The 14,581-nt window shown below is 48.3% G+C and overlaps 1 protein-coding gene across 1 annotated transcript; it reads left to right on the top strand.

Moving 5' to 3' along the window:
• The first annotated feature begins 607 nt into the window (after positions 1–607).
• Positions 608–14,355, top strand: DECR1 (2,4-dienoyl-CoA reductase 1). Its single transcript, XM_081116434.1, has 10 exons — positions 608–739; positions 6,928–7,130; positions 8,270–8,327; positions 8,448–8,534; positions 8,708–8,855; positions 11,723–11,822; positions 12,256–12,328; positions 13,253–13,399; positions 14,039–14,101; positions 14,199–14,355. The coding sequence occupies exons 1-10, from the start codon at positions 689–691 to the stop codon at positions 14,256–14,258; spliced, it is 990 nt and encodes a 329-aa protein (XP_080972560.1). The 5' UTR covers positions 608–688; the 3' UTR covers positions 14,259–14,355.
• The last annotated feature ends 226 nt before the right edge of the window (positions 14,356–14,581 follow it).

The following is a 14,581-nucleotide window of genomic DNA, read 5'->3' as shown; positions in this document are numbered from 1 at the left end:
CGAAGAAAATACGATCAAGAATTAGCAAATCTTTCTGAAACAACACAAAAGAGCTATGCCTTGGGCCGCAGAACCCTAAATTTCACTGACTTGGTGGACCCAGACACGGTAGGGGCTTTCCCGTTGCTTTTCTGGAGGAGTCACGCGCTCCCCACGGCCTCCAGCACGCGTGCGGCCTCCCGTGAGTCCAGCCTGCGCCGCACAGCGCCCACCGGAGAAGGGGGGCCAGGCCGCGCCCCGCGGTACAACCAGAGCTGGAGGCTGACGTCGACACAGCGCCCCCCGGGGACACCGCCCGGCCGCCAGCGCAGCCCCCGGGACGCGGCAGAGCGAGCGGGAGCCTCGGAGTCGGCCGGGGGCGCGGGGCGTCCGCGCCCAGGTCCACCAGTCCCGGCGCCCTCCGGGGTCCGCCCGGCCACACTGGGCCCCCACGCCCCGCCCCGCCCCTGGTCCCGGCCGCGCCCCGACTCCGCCCCATGCCGCGGCCCGGGTCCCGACCCGAGTCCCGGCCCCGGTCCCGACCCCGCCCCGGCCCCGACCCCGGTCCCGCCCCGGGTCCCGCCCCTGCCCCGACCCCGACCCGGGTCCCGCCCCCGCCCCCGCCCCCGCCCCGGCACCCTCGGCCCGGCTCCGCGCGGTCACTGCCGGGCTCTCCGTCCGCGGTTCCGGGACGCGTCCTGCTCCCGCCATGGCGCTGCTGGGTCGGGCTCCCTTTGCTCCGGGACGCGGTCCTCGGCGGGTAAGGCGGCGCCGGAGGGGCCGGCTCGGGTGCCCGCGAGCGCCCCGCGTCTGCCCGCCTCCGCGGCGCGGGGCGAGGACGCGGCCCCTGGCGCGGGGTGCGGGCCCCGCCGCGGTCGCGTGCCCACTGGGAGAAAGGGGACGCGCCCCGCCCCCACCCGCCTTTTCCCTGAGAAAGCGCGCCCCCGGCGGCCCGTGCGGCCAAACGTCAGTACACGCAACGCGCAGGGGGACGGGCAGCCCCCGCCCCGTGCGCCGCGCCCGCGGGTGGTGCCGGCGGCGCCCGTCTGCGCCCCGCCGACCCGGGCACCCCGCCCGCCCGCCGGCGCCCGCGGCCGCAGGGGGCGCAGGGACTGGGAAGGGAAGCCCCGCCCCCAAGGCCGGAAACCCCGGCAGCCCCCCAACCCAGACGCGCGGTGTCTGCGGCCAGACGCGGGGGGCCGGCCGGCCGTGACCCCGCAATTCGATGCGCTGGGCGCCCCGGCGCCCCTTGAAAGACGGGCAAGTTCCATGTCGGAGCCGGAGCAGAGGGCCCCGGCGACAGAGCTCTTACAGCCCGTCGGTCCGCCTGTGGCTGCCCACGCAGACTGGCCCTGCTCCCGCGTCCGATCCGCTCTCGGCCCGCAGCCCGGGCGCAGGGCCCCCGGCTCGGCTCGGGGGTCGTGCCGTGAGCGCGCGGCCCCGGCTCTCCTGCCCTCGGACAGTAAGGGCGAGGGAGAGAGAACCGACCGAAAAGTAACCCAGTCCGACAGTTCTGAAGCCCCTTGGCTTAGGAAGAGAGTCGAGGGTGGGGCTTTGGAGGCAGGGCCCCGTCGCGGGGCGGGGGGTCCCCGGACTTGAAGTCCCGCGGGAAGACCCGTCTACACCGCGGCGGGGCTGGAGCCGCCTTGATGTCAAATACAAACTGATACAGTTTAAACCCCTCATTTGGATACTTTCCTTACCAAGAACCAGCGGGAACGTTTCTTTTGTTGCACGTCCTATTTGTAAAAGGTGCTGTGTTAATTGTGTGGTGAGCCAGGAACCAAACACGTGTTCAGAACCGGCCCTGGGGGCAAAGGCTTAAAATTAAGTTAAAACCCTGCTCTCGGACCTATTGAGGAAAACAGCAAATGCTAATTAAGTGCCTGCTAAGTGTTGGGCTTCCTTTGGCCTTCCTTGGTTGAAAAAGGGATCTACCGCCATTGAGCCCCAGGTATTTTTTTTAAGGTAGGGATAATTACCCAAGAGTGGGCCTGAAAATCAATGACCAGCTGTAAGGCCGGCTGGATTTTTCCCCCTTGTGTTTTTCTTTTCTGCCTGGAAAGCCTAAGAAATCTCTCTTTACCCAGTTAAAAATTCCAGAACCTCAGCCTCCTGGAGGCAAGGATTTTCATTTGTTTGCTGCTGCTTTTATAAGCACCTTCCCAAATCAAACCCTTCTCAAGAGCAGGGGTTCTGTTTCTAACTAACATGACCCACAATTAAGAGCCCTGTTAGTTTTGGCTAACGTGACGTAAATAAGAGATGACCCAAGTGAAAGGCCCGCAGGAGTGAAGACTGCAGTTGAAAATTTCAAGCTGCCGGCAAATCCCCTTTGATATCATCTCCCTGGACTGCGTAGCGTTGGTGAAGCATCTCTTCTGTCCACATCTAACTGCAGACAGATAGCTAACAAAAAACGGGAAGTACTCCCTGCAGCTCGCAGCAGCTGCTTTTTCAAGGCCTCGTGTTGTTGCTATAAGATGTGTCATTACTCAAAATGTAATTCCTGCCTCGCTGCTGGCAGCAGCTGCATAATTCAGCCCGACCACTGGAGCCCGGAGTCCAGTTAGCTTCCTTTCATATCTGCTCCCCTGGCCTTCCCGTTGCTGTGGCAACGAGGTCTGTGTTCTGCAGAGGCTTAGACCCTCTGCGGGTTGGTTGCCCTGAGTTAAGGAGCCCTGGAGGAGCTCAGGCCGTCCTCAGGCACCGAGCAAGAGCTTCACCTGGCCTGTGGCAAGCCATGGGGTGGCTAGTTTGGGCTCTTTACAAACTGTTAGCATTAGTGGGTGGGACAGTCCCTCGTTCTGCAGGACTGTTTCCTGCAGTGGAGCCTCCATGGCGTCTCCTCTAGCTGCCTCTTCTATTTCCAGATGCCTCCGGCTGTGAACCACGTCCTGTGTGCTGCCCTGGCAGTGGCCTGGGCATTGAAAAGAACACAGGCATGGCACAGACGGTGCCTTCTGGCAACTGGACAAGATTAATTGGGAGTTACTGGAGGCTTGCTGTGTGTGTGGACTATATGAGTTGCTTTGGGGATGCAAAGATGTGTATTTTTTCATAGTCAACCTTTGAAAAATAAGGTTGCCCAGTCTTTACCAAGCTGACATTTTTATATGACATTTAAAGCCCGGTTTGCAAAGCACTTATGGGAATTTGAGTCAGAGTAAATTTGATCTGAAAAATATTCATTTTGACCTAGCCAACAGGTAGTAAGAGACTCAAAAAAATGGATGTGGTAATATTCCATGTCTTATAAACATAGCTCATACTTAATCGTGGAATAGGGAGTACTTGCATTTCAAATAGGTCATCTTCCTGATCATGACACTAATTCTGTGCTAGTTTTCTTCTTGCTACAATGTTGTTTTCCTCTACACCCTATATTGTGTGCTTGCATATATAATTTGGTTTTAACTTTTTAAAAAATATATTATTGATTTTTAGAGGGGGGAGAGAGAGAGAGAGAGAAACATTGATGTGAGAGGAACATCGATTGGCTGCCTCTTGCATGCCCCCTACTGGGGTTGGAGGCCGAAACCCTGACATGTGCCCTGACCAGGAATGGAATCATCAACCGTGTGGTGCACCGGCCAACACGCAACCGAGCCACACCAGCCACGGATTGTTAACTTTTAAATGAAAAACTTATGAACATACTGGACATTCAGCAGTACAAAAGCATAAGCAGTGCTAATACTGTAAGTCCCTCACCCGAGGGACTGCTGTGAATAATAGTTTCTTGGGGTCCTTCCAACAACTTAGGTGCCTGTATCAACATATGAATGAAGATATCCTCATTTTTTAAAAACACACACAAATGGAGGATTTTTCTTAACACAATTTCCTCAAAAATATTTGTTGAGTGATTAAATAGTGTAGCTGTAGCAATGTTTACACGAGGCACGTGAGTTCTAGCTTTTAACCGATGTACAGTATTTGTTATATGACTGAGCCCTGATTGACCGGTAATATCCCCTATGGAAATATAGATTTGTTTCCTAGTCTTTTCTATTACAAACAATGCTTTAATGAATATGTTGCGCTATTTTGAGCCCTTTGCATTTCTACGTCCCTAAAAATAAATATTAAAAAATGAATTTTAGGATAAGCATGACACAGAGCTGGCTTTGTATCACATCTACATGAGACTCTACTTGTCTGCTCTCCACAGCTTTGGTGGCGTTGGAGCCTGGCCATCCGTGTCACAGGCCATCACACAAGCATGAGCTGAGAGTTCTGGTGCCAGAAACCCCACCCCAGTGGGAGTGAGACGGGTCTGCCTTCCTGGTACCACAGTCTAGTGTGGAAGCCTGTCACCCTGCTGCAGGGAAGGGTCACTTGGACCAGTTTTAAAGAGGCGCGGGTTTACAGTGTCAGCAGAGTTTTTGACACTTCTGCTTGGTTTCGAAGGCAGACTCTGCCGGGCTGAGAAGGAAAGTGGGTGGCTGAGGCTGAAGAGAAAGCAGGAGCAAAGGCCAGAAGGTGAAAGTGCTTGGCAAGTGTCAGGGGTGCTGAGGGGTTGGTGAGCACAGATCACTCCCTGAAGCCCTGCACTGAAAGAGGCCACCCAGGGACAAGGGCTCTCCCTGCGGGCGTGAGAGGGGCTGGACAGAGCTCAGGCCTCATCTCAAGGGGTGTGACCAGCCAGGTAGGTAGAGCTGATTTTCATCTGAATTCTTCCAGTGTCGAAATGTTGGCTCAAACTTTTAAAAATATTGGGCAGGCCTAAGCAAAGACAGTCGGTCTAGGATCACCAATCCACCTCTACTTTAGATGTTTATTCTGGACATTTGAGAGGAGCCAAGATACTTAAGTACCTTAGGGATAAACTCCTATGATTCAGCCCTCATCCTCTAAGGGAGAGACAGTCCGGACTCCGAGTTGCATTTTGACAGTGAGAAGCTGGGTCGCTGTCCCAGATGCCGAGATGGAAGGACCGTGGAGGAGGGTGTGGTTGATGTCGCGTGCGCAGGTGACACGTGTGGATGCAGAGGCTCATGGTGGCTAATTTTTTTTCTGGGAGATTTTAGAACTTCTAAAATAAATTTGTATTGCCCAGATATGGGAGACTCATGTTAAGAATTGTAGAGATTTAAAGATTTCCAGAAAAATCAGTCTTGATAGGAAAGGTGTTATTTCCATTCTCAAAACCTTCTATTCCAGAAAAACCACAAAGTAAGCTTTGAAAATCTCTAAAGGACTACCTTGTATTTGCTTTTGATGACAAATGAAGTGGTCAGAGTGCTATTTCAGTTTATTCGGGATCCTTTGTAGAGAGAGGAGGTTGAATACATGACCCCGTGAGGTCTGTTCACCTCTGGGTCTTACTGCTGAAATCAACTTGCTTTTAGGCAAACAGATGGCCTGATTTTAGTATTCAACAGCGTATATGCTGAGAGGTATCGACGGCAGTGTGAATTGAAACAGCGTGCCAATTTCTGCTCTTCTCACGGTGGGGAATGGGAGTCGTGACCAGTATTGACCAGATCCGATCAGATACAGTGGGCGAGACGGTGCTGGCTCATAATCTGTTACGTTATAGACACTTGTTAAGAATTATCAAATGTGATTATTTTTAGCTTTCTGGCCTTTGACCTGCTTGTTAGGAAATTGAGAGGTTTTAAAATAAATCGAAAAAGAAAGTTTGTATGCAGATATCTTGCCTAATTGATCTTCCATAAGCCCCACATCAGATTCCCCATACAAATCAACACTAAATAAATAAACGTTTATTGTAGAGCCGCGGAAAATTAGGCTACATTTTTTCATCATTACTTGGTAATGACAAACAGCAGCCTCCTCATGGAAATGTCCTTATTATTCATCCTAATGGGGTAGCCCTGGGGGCCAGGGCAGCCTTAGTAAAGCTGCCACTTAGGTGGAGAAAGATTACTGCGGGCTGGGTAGATTCCGTGCTTTGGCAAAAGGATACAAAAAGAAAATGCTTTGGCCCAGCTGGTGTGGCTCAGTGGTTGTGTATCGACCCGGGAACCAAGACGTCCAGGCTTCGTTCCGGGTCAGGGCACAGGCCCGGGTTGCAGGCTCCATCCCCAGTAGGGGGTGAGCAGGAGGCCGCTGATGTTTCCATGGCTCAGCGGTTGAGCATCGACCTAGGATCCTGGAGATGGAGGTTCGATTCCAGGTTGGGGCACTTGCCCAGGTTTCAGGCTCAATCCCCAGCATGGGGTGTGCAGGAGGCAGCCGATCAGTGACTCTCTCACCATTGATGTTTCTCTCTCTCCCTCCCTCTCCCTCCCTCTCTCTGAAATCAGTAAAGATATATATTTTTTAAAAACACATATTTTTTAAAAAAGAATACAAGATAAGTATAACAGAAGTAGTTCATCTAAATTTATCATCCAGAAGGCTACGTGGGAAGAGGCATTTGACTTAATAAACCTTATAAAGAACTTTTATGAATTTTCTTCAGTGATTCAAAGGTGGCATGTGATTTTTATCCCAATGTTTTTGTTAAAACACAAATATGCTTTATTTTAGTTTTTTAAAGTTAAAGTAAAACACCTGCAAATAATAATGCTACCATTTATAGAGTGCTTGTTTGTGCTAAATGGTGTTGTAGGTATTTCGCTTGTATCAACTCATTAAGTCCTCACGGCTTCCTGTGGGGAAGGATCTGGAACCATCTCCGGTTGTAGAAGAAGCTGAGGCACAAAGAAGTTAAAGGACTTGCTAACGTCATAGGACTGGGGAGAAAATTCTGTGCTATGTCCTCTCGCTCCACAGCCCGCGCTTTTAACCCTTCCTCTATGTCACTAAACGTTCCGATGGAAAACAGTAATAATCAATTAAATACAATGCCAGTATGCTTTCAGGGAGCTTGTGTTAATCCAATAATTTGCATACTATTAAAAGTAACTGTTTTGAAATTCATCTCTTGTGGAAATACATGTGTGCAAATTTCAATTCATTTTTTTTCTCTTTTAGTTTTTCAGCTATGGAACAAAAATACTCTGTCAGAGCAGTGATGCTTTTCAGTCAAAATTCTTTCCACCCCTTCAAAAAGCAATGCTGCCGCCTAACAGTTTTCAGGGGAAAGTGGCTTTCATCACTGGGGGCGGCACTGGCCTTGGCCGAGGAATGACCAGTCTCCTGTCCAGCCTGGGTGCCTCCTGTGTGATCGCCAGCCGGTGAGTCGCTCACGAAGTGCCTGTTAGACAAGGGTTCAGAGCCTCGAGATTGAAAACACTTTGCCAGGGTTGTTTGGTTTGCATCTGAATCCTCCACGAAACATCCTTTAGATTATTTAAGTAAATGTCCTTGGAAAACCTGTTATAACTTATGGTGATAGAAACAGTGATTGATCATGGAACCTGTGATGGGTACATTTCCCAAATGCAGTGATAGAATTTCTTTCTGTACATGGAAATGAAGCTAAAAAGTCCTGCATTGAGGCTGCGTTGTTCTCAGTGGAAGTGATTATAATTACCACTTCAGCGGACAGCCCTGTACGAGGATGATGGATGTAATCCTTCCGTTTTCCCTAAGATGGGCAGATATTTCAAGCGTCTCTGGTGGCGGTGAAGGGTGAGGCCTTGTGGAAGGAACTTCTCACTGAGGCAGATCCTGGTCCTTGTGAGTCTAGACTCTAGAGCTTCAGGGACTGGTCGAAAGTGTGCCCCTTCTATTTAGAATAGTTAAACATTGTAAGCAGGTAAGTAGTCATCTGACAGTCACTATGTCATTTACAAGGGGCCAAAGGAATTTCCTGCAGACGTTTCCTTTAGTGCAAATTGGCCAGAACAATTTTTTGTTTTTATGTTGTAATATTTTTAAGAGGTTAAAATATTTTTGTAACACTACATAATTTATACTCATGGTTTATTTTTTGTTTCTTTCAAGAGTGAGGTTCTGAATACATATAATGCATTTGTATACATGAATTTTGTCTAAAATCTACTATCATTGAGAAACTATATAAAATCTACTGCATAGTATAATATAAGCTTACATTATACCATGAATGTGTTTTCTTTCTAAAGCAGCCTTGGGAACAGATATAAATATTGTAATTAAGGAAAAATTTTTTAAATCTATGAGTAGGTACAGAATAACTGGTTTAAATGTAAATAATTCAATACATTAGTGTCATAAAAATTATTTGAATTGAGCTTTTAGAAAATGCATTCAGATTGATTTATTTGTAGCTTTTATATTGTCTCAAAATGCATCTCTTTAAGCTATATATTCCCTTTTTTTTAATTTATGGAATTAAAAATATATGCCATCATTTCAGAACTCATGCAAAATGCCTTGTGTTTGTTTTTAGAAAGATTGATGTTCTGAGAGCCACTGCAGAGCAAATTTCTTCTCAAACTGGAAATAAGGTACATTGAAACCTTATTTAATCCAGATTCAGGAATGAAAGCACCTTTAGATAATCTACCGTGGTCTTGCTTGAGGAAGTCTGAGAAATATGGGATTCCTGAGTCTTTGGTACTCTGCAGGTTCACGCAATTCAGTGTGATGTGCGGGACCCTGAGATGGTCCACAAGGCGGTGTCAGAGCTGATCAGCGTGGCGGGCCACCCTGACGTGAGTCGTGGGGATGAGGTCCAGGGAGGGTGTCGCACCCAAGACCCCTGCGATGCCTAAAGCAGGGGCCAGATTAGAACAGACTGCTGCACACTTAGTTTCAGAAATCGAATCCCTTGTGGGAAAATGTCCGTTCTCAAATGTTTCTCTAACTCGCCATAGTCTCCTTCTAGATTGTGATCAACAACGCAGCAGGCAACTTCATTTCTCCCACCGAGAGACTGTCCCCCAACGGGTGGAGGACCATCACCGACATAGTTCTGAACGGCACGGCCTTCGTGACCCTGGAGATTGGGAAGCAGCTGATTAAAGCACAGAAAGGTAGGGCCTTGTGTTCTTCCCTGTTCCCTGGGCCCCGCTGCACTTGTTCTGTGCCCAGCCCTGGGTCCCTGACAGGAGCCAGTGGTTGGCATCCCCACTTGGACAGTCGTGATCTCACAGAGAAGAAAGATCCTTCAGTCATCGCCACGCGCTGTGACAAGCTGTGATCACGGTGTCCCAGGAGCACTGGGATCCCAGGACAGGAGTGACCAGCTCTCCCTGGGATGACTCCCCGGTTGAGCCGAGTTTTCAGAGGTGGTTGGAGTCGGGAGGGAGAGCTGTAGGAAATGGGGCGGGAGCCAGGCTGGGTGTAACTGGGAATGTTCCCAGTGGGAAATTTGGTGTTCATTCTGAAGGAAACGGGATTATTTCCTTAGGATCTCTAGAAGGTGTCTCGTGAAGGCTGTGACTGGTCGGGAAGGTTATGGCAACACAGGGCGATGGGTGGCGGAGATGAGGGCACCACTCAGGGATGGCTGGTTTCTTCTGGCCTGTATTTGGATGGCATGAGGGATAGATCAGGACGCTAGAAGATAAGGCCTGATTGGTCAGATGAGGGGTTACTTGGTGTTTGTGAGAGGCTACCACAGGGAGGCTGAGGATACTGGAGGGACAGCCAGTTTGCAGGGAGTTACTAGGAGGACATTTGTGTTTAGTACTATGAACAAACTTATGGATAAAAGTCCATGCATATGAACAGTAGGTGCAGGTGCACGTGTTCATCTAACTCACTTACTGATGCTCGTGCACCAGGCCCTGGTGACACAGGACGGGACACTGTCCCCAAAAGGGGGTATTTTCTCAGAGAGGTGGGGAGTATTCTGAGCAGCTCTCAGGGGAGGGGTTCCATAGGGGCTCAAGGACACCTGGGGCTGGCCAGCTTCCTTCCTCCATGCAGTGTGGGTAGTTCTCAGACCAGCTTGGGGAAGGGTGTCGGGTCAGACAGAAGGTGCTGGACAGGCACCCGCTTCCTGTGTGTGTGCTGAGCTCACTCCAGGCTGTCACTAAAATTCAAGCCCAGGCCACTCATTCCCACCACACAGAGGGGATGTCATCTAGGTTGGGGATGGAGTGATGTTTTGTTTTTGGTTTTGATTTTGCCGAAGGGATAGGGACCGGGACTGGAGACAAAAACATGGGTGACCCCTGTCCCTTCTGCCCCACGACCTTGGTCTCTGTGTCTCTTCTCCATCTGACTTTCCCCACATTTCACTCCTCTCTCTGCCAGCTCTTCCTGGCTCTCGGTTTCTCTCTCCATCTCATTCTCCTCACTGTGTCTCACTGTCTCCTACTCTCCCCAGCCCTCCCCACGAGTCCCTTCTCTTATGATTGTCTTTCATTTTAACACAGACTTGTATCTATTTTTATTCCTCACATTGGATTAAAATTCTATGGGCTTCATTAAAAATATATTTGCTAAGACTTTTCAAAGGATGGAGGCCAGTTTTTATTCTTCCAAGATTCCTGGTCATCGATGCTGTGACCATGGGGGGTTTAAGGCCTGGTACCCACCTGGCACCACACCTAGTCGTCACATATTATTGTCTACATCCCCTGTGCTGTACTTTACATTCCCATGACTGTTCTGTAACTACCCATTTGTACTTCTTAATCTCTTCACCTTTTTTCCCCAACTCCCTAAGTCCCCTCCCCTGTGGCAACCTCAATCTTTTCTCTGCATCTATGAGTCTGTTTCTGTTTTGTTTTGTTTTTAGATTCCACATGTAAGTGAAATCCTGTGGTATTTGTCTTTCTCTGTCTGACTTTTCACTTGGCATAATACCCTCTAGGTCAGCGATTTTCAACCAGTGAGCCACAAGAATTTTTAGAACATGTAATGCCTGACTATTTAGTTAGGGGCACCAACCTCTTTTCCCTCAGATTGTCAAATAAAAAAGTGACAATGGTCAACTCAACAATAGCTGTCTGGTGTGAATGAATCTGAATTATACCTATTTTTTGTCATATCAGCAAAAAATGTAATATATTTTTTGATGTGTCTCATAATTTTAGTAATTAGTTTATGTGCCAAGAGATGAGAAAGGTTGAAAATCCCTGCTCTAGGTCCATCCATGTTGTTGCTGATGGTAAGAATTTCTTTTTAGTTGAGAATATTCCACTGTGTATATATGTACTGCATCTTCCTATCCAATCATCTGTCCACTTAGGTTGCTTCCATATCTTGGCTATTGTAACACCAGTGAACACAGGGGTGCGTATGTCTTTCCAAATTAGTGTTTTCATTTTCTTCAGATATATTCCCAGAAGTGGAATCAGTGTGTCATATGAAGGTTGTTTTTCATTTTTTGAGGAACCTCCATACTGTTTTCCACAGTGGATGCACCCGTCTGCATTCCCACCAATGGAATGTGCACGAGGGTCCCCTTTCTCCATACCTTTGCCAGCCCTTGTTTTGTTGATTGATGGTGGACATTCTGACAGGTGTGAGGTGATATTTCATTGTGGTTTTAATTTGCATCTCTCTGAAGATTAGCGACACTGAGCATCTTTTCACATGTCTGTTGGTCATCTGTGTGTCCTCTTTGGAGAAGTGTCTATTCAGGTCCTCTGCCCATTTTTTAATTAGCTTGTTTGGTTTTTCTGGTGTTAAGTTATATGAGTTCTGCATATATTTTGGATATTAACTCCTCATTGGATGTCATTTGTGAATGTTCTCCCATTCAGTGGATTGTCTGTTTTATTGATGGTTTCCTTTGCTGTGCAGAAACTTTTTAGTTTGATGTAGTCCCATTTGTTTCTTTTTGCTTTTGTTGCCCTTGCCCAAGGAGATGTGTCCAAAAAGATGTTGCTAAGAGCAATGTCAGATTTAGCTGTATTGTTAATTCTCTGTCCTTTTAAAATCCCAGGAGCAGTATTTCTTGCGATCACCACCATCTATGCTGAGACCGGGTCAGGCTTTGTGGTGCCCAGTGCTTCCGCCAAAGCTGGGGTGGAAGCCCTGAACAAGTGAGTGCACTGCATCACTCCTGTCACTATTTCACGTCTTTATAACACACCCCTTACTTAACTGGAGCACTTGTGAGGTCACAAACGCTCTAATCCAACGTACCGTTGTGACTACACTGCACTGACTGCCTCCAGGGCAGGAGGGGGCCATGCTCCTCCTGTGGTTTTACACCAAGTGTTGATACTGGACTTGGTTCTGAAATGTGAATAGCACAGGTGCTTATGGACGTGACAATGTGAGTGGCGGTGCAGCTGTGACCAAGGGCACAGACTCTGGAGTGAGGCCACTGAGCTTGACTCACCAGCCACAGTGATTAATGATTTCACCTCTGTGCCTCAGTTTGGGGACAGTCGTAGTACCTGCTGCTGGGTGGTCCTCTCTGGGTGTTATTTTTAACACATAGTCTAACCTTCGTGTTGTTTTAATTTTTAGGTCTCTTGCGGCTGAGTGGGGCAGATATGGAATGCGATTTAACGTGATCCAACCAGGGCCCATAAAAACCAAAGTGAGGCCTAGTGTGCTCGTTACCACCTTGAGAATGGATGAGGAAAGAAACTTGGGTGGATCTATTCTGTGTGTGAAGGACTTCCAAGGAGGCCTGAGTCTGGAGTGTTGGTGGTGGGGAGGGTTTTGTGTCTCCAGTCTGAGAAAGGAGGAGGGGCAGGATTCCGGCCTGGGTAACTGCTCCTTCATGGCGGTTTCAGTGTCTTCACCTGCTGGGATCTTTTATACCATCAATTTTGGCATTTTGTCTGACCAAGGACAGCTCACGGGATCATCCGTGTCACAGGACAGCTGTCACCTCCAGGCTCTAGTGCAGCAAAGTCCAGGCCTTTTGTCCCTCAGGGCCCGTCCGTACCCCACCCTGGTCTGCTCATCACCTTCACAGGAGGCAGAAGTTGTTGGCATATTTAGTTATGGCTTTCCTCTCTCTGGATCTACTTGAATGAATATCCCTCCATCCTTGGTTTCTTCTTTCCTGTTATTGGAGAAGGAAGGAGAAAGGACTTTACTCTAAAATATGTACTACTGGAAAAATTTTCTGTGTTTGCTAAGTCACACGACAGTGGCCCTCAGGCCCCACTCACTAGGCTCATGAACATCAGAGAACTGTCATATAAACTTTTCTCATCTGATGCTGCGGCAATGGTGTGAGAAAGCTGAGACAGGCATCCTGATTTTACAGGTGAAGAAATGAAGGTTAAAATGGTTACACTTCCTGGTGACTTTTTTAGGTCAATATGAGATACAATGACCTGTTTTGAACTAAAGTTAATGTGGAAGACTTGGGCAAAATTCTCTGTTGCTTACAAAGCCCAGAGTGTGAACCCGCTGCCATAGGAACATTACATTTTTGCAAATTTGTTTCTTAAATGGGAAACGGGTTGTATTTTAAAAGTGCAGTCTAACTATTTTATTAATTTCTAAGGGTGCCTTTAGCCGTTTGGACCCAACTGGAGAGTTTGAGAAAGATATGATCAACAGAATCCCCTGTGGTCGGCTGGGGACTGTGGAGGAGCTGGCCAATCTTGCTGCTTTCCTGTGCAGTGATTATGCTTCTTGGATTAATGGGGCTGTAAGCACTGTTTTCTCTTCACTTTGGGGAGGTGGGTGTGGGGGGGGGGGAGAGGGAGGCACATTGTGGAACCAACCCTGACGATGTTGAATGTAAATATGATTTAAAATATTTATTTAGCCCAGCTGGGCATGGCTCAGAAGTTGAGCGTCAACCTAGGATCCAGGCAGCTGGGGTTTGATTCCTGGTCAGGGCACATGCCCGGGTTGTGGGCTCGATTGCCAGTCAGGGGCGTGCAGGAGGCAGCCGGTCAATGACTCTTTCATCATTGATGTTTCTCTCCCTCTCCTTTCCTCTCTCTGAAATCAATAAAGATATATTTTAAAAATGTGTTTATTTAGCTTTAAATAATATCACAATATTAATATACATTGTTTAGCCTATGGAATCGATTCACTAAGTTAATTTCATTAAGTGAAAACTACTCTGGTAGACATGTCTTTAAGATCTTTAAGACTGAATAGAACTTGAAATTGTGGAGATGGTGGAAAGAAGATTCTAAAGAAATCAATTTAGGTTTCATCAGTTCTGTCTTTAAAATTTGGGATTTGATTGAAAGTACTAAGGGTGAGAAAGTGGCTAATGATTCAGAAACTTTAAAAAGGAGTTAGTTTCAGAGTTTTTATGTTTTATTTTCAGGTCATTAGATTTGATGGTGGAGAGGAAGTATTTATTTCAGGGGAATTCAACAGCCTGAAGAAGGTAATACCGTTTTGTGAATATACTATTAGCAGCTAGGATACTAAGCTTTAAAAACATGCAGGAACCACATTAAACTGACCTTTCTTTTTTGCGCCAGGTCACCCAGGAGCAGTGGGACACCATGGAAGCCCTGATCAGGAAGACAAAAGGCTCCTGAGACACTCTGCTTTTATGTGGGTTACCATGGGGACGACACAAACTGCCTATAACCTTTTGAATATTTTTAAGTCTAATAAATTGTTAATTAACAAACATTCATTGAGTGCGTGCTGTGTGCCAGGCCGGCGGTGGTGGGCGTCGTATATTCCAGGGTACACGAGGTGGGAGCTGAGGTGCCACAGGCCTGACCTGCCCGAGGTCACAGTGCCTCACGCTCGCGTCTCCGGAGCCGGTGTGGAGACGCTCAGGTCGCCTGTCCGGGGGGCCGACGACCTGGAGGGGCCCGTTTTCAGGGCCGGGGGTTCTGCTACCTGGTCTCCC

This window comes from Miniopterus schreibersii (assembly GCF_964146895.1).
Source record: "Miniopterus schreibersii genome assembly, chromosome: 17".
NCBI classification, from domain to species: Eukaryota; Metazoa; Chordata; class Mammalia; order Chiroptera; family Miniopteridae; genus Miniopterus; species Miniopterus schreibersii.
This window is presented reverse-complemented; position numbering and strand designations above follow the sequence as displayed.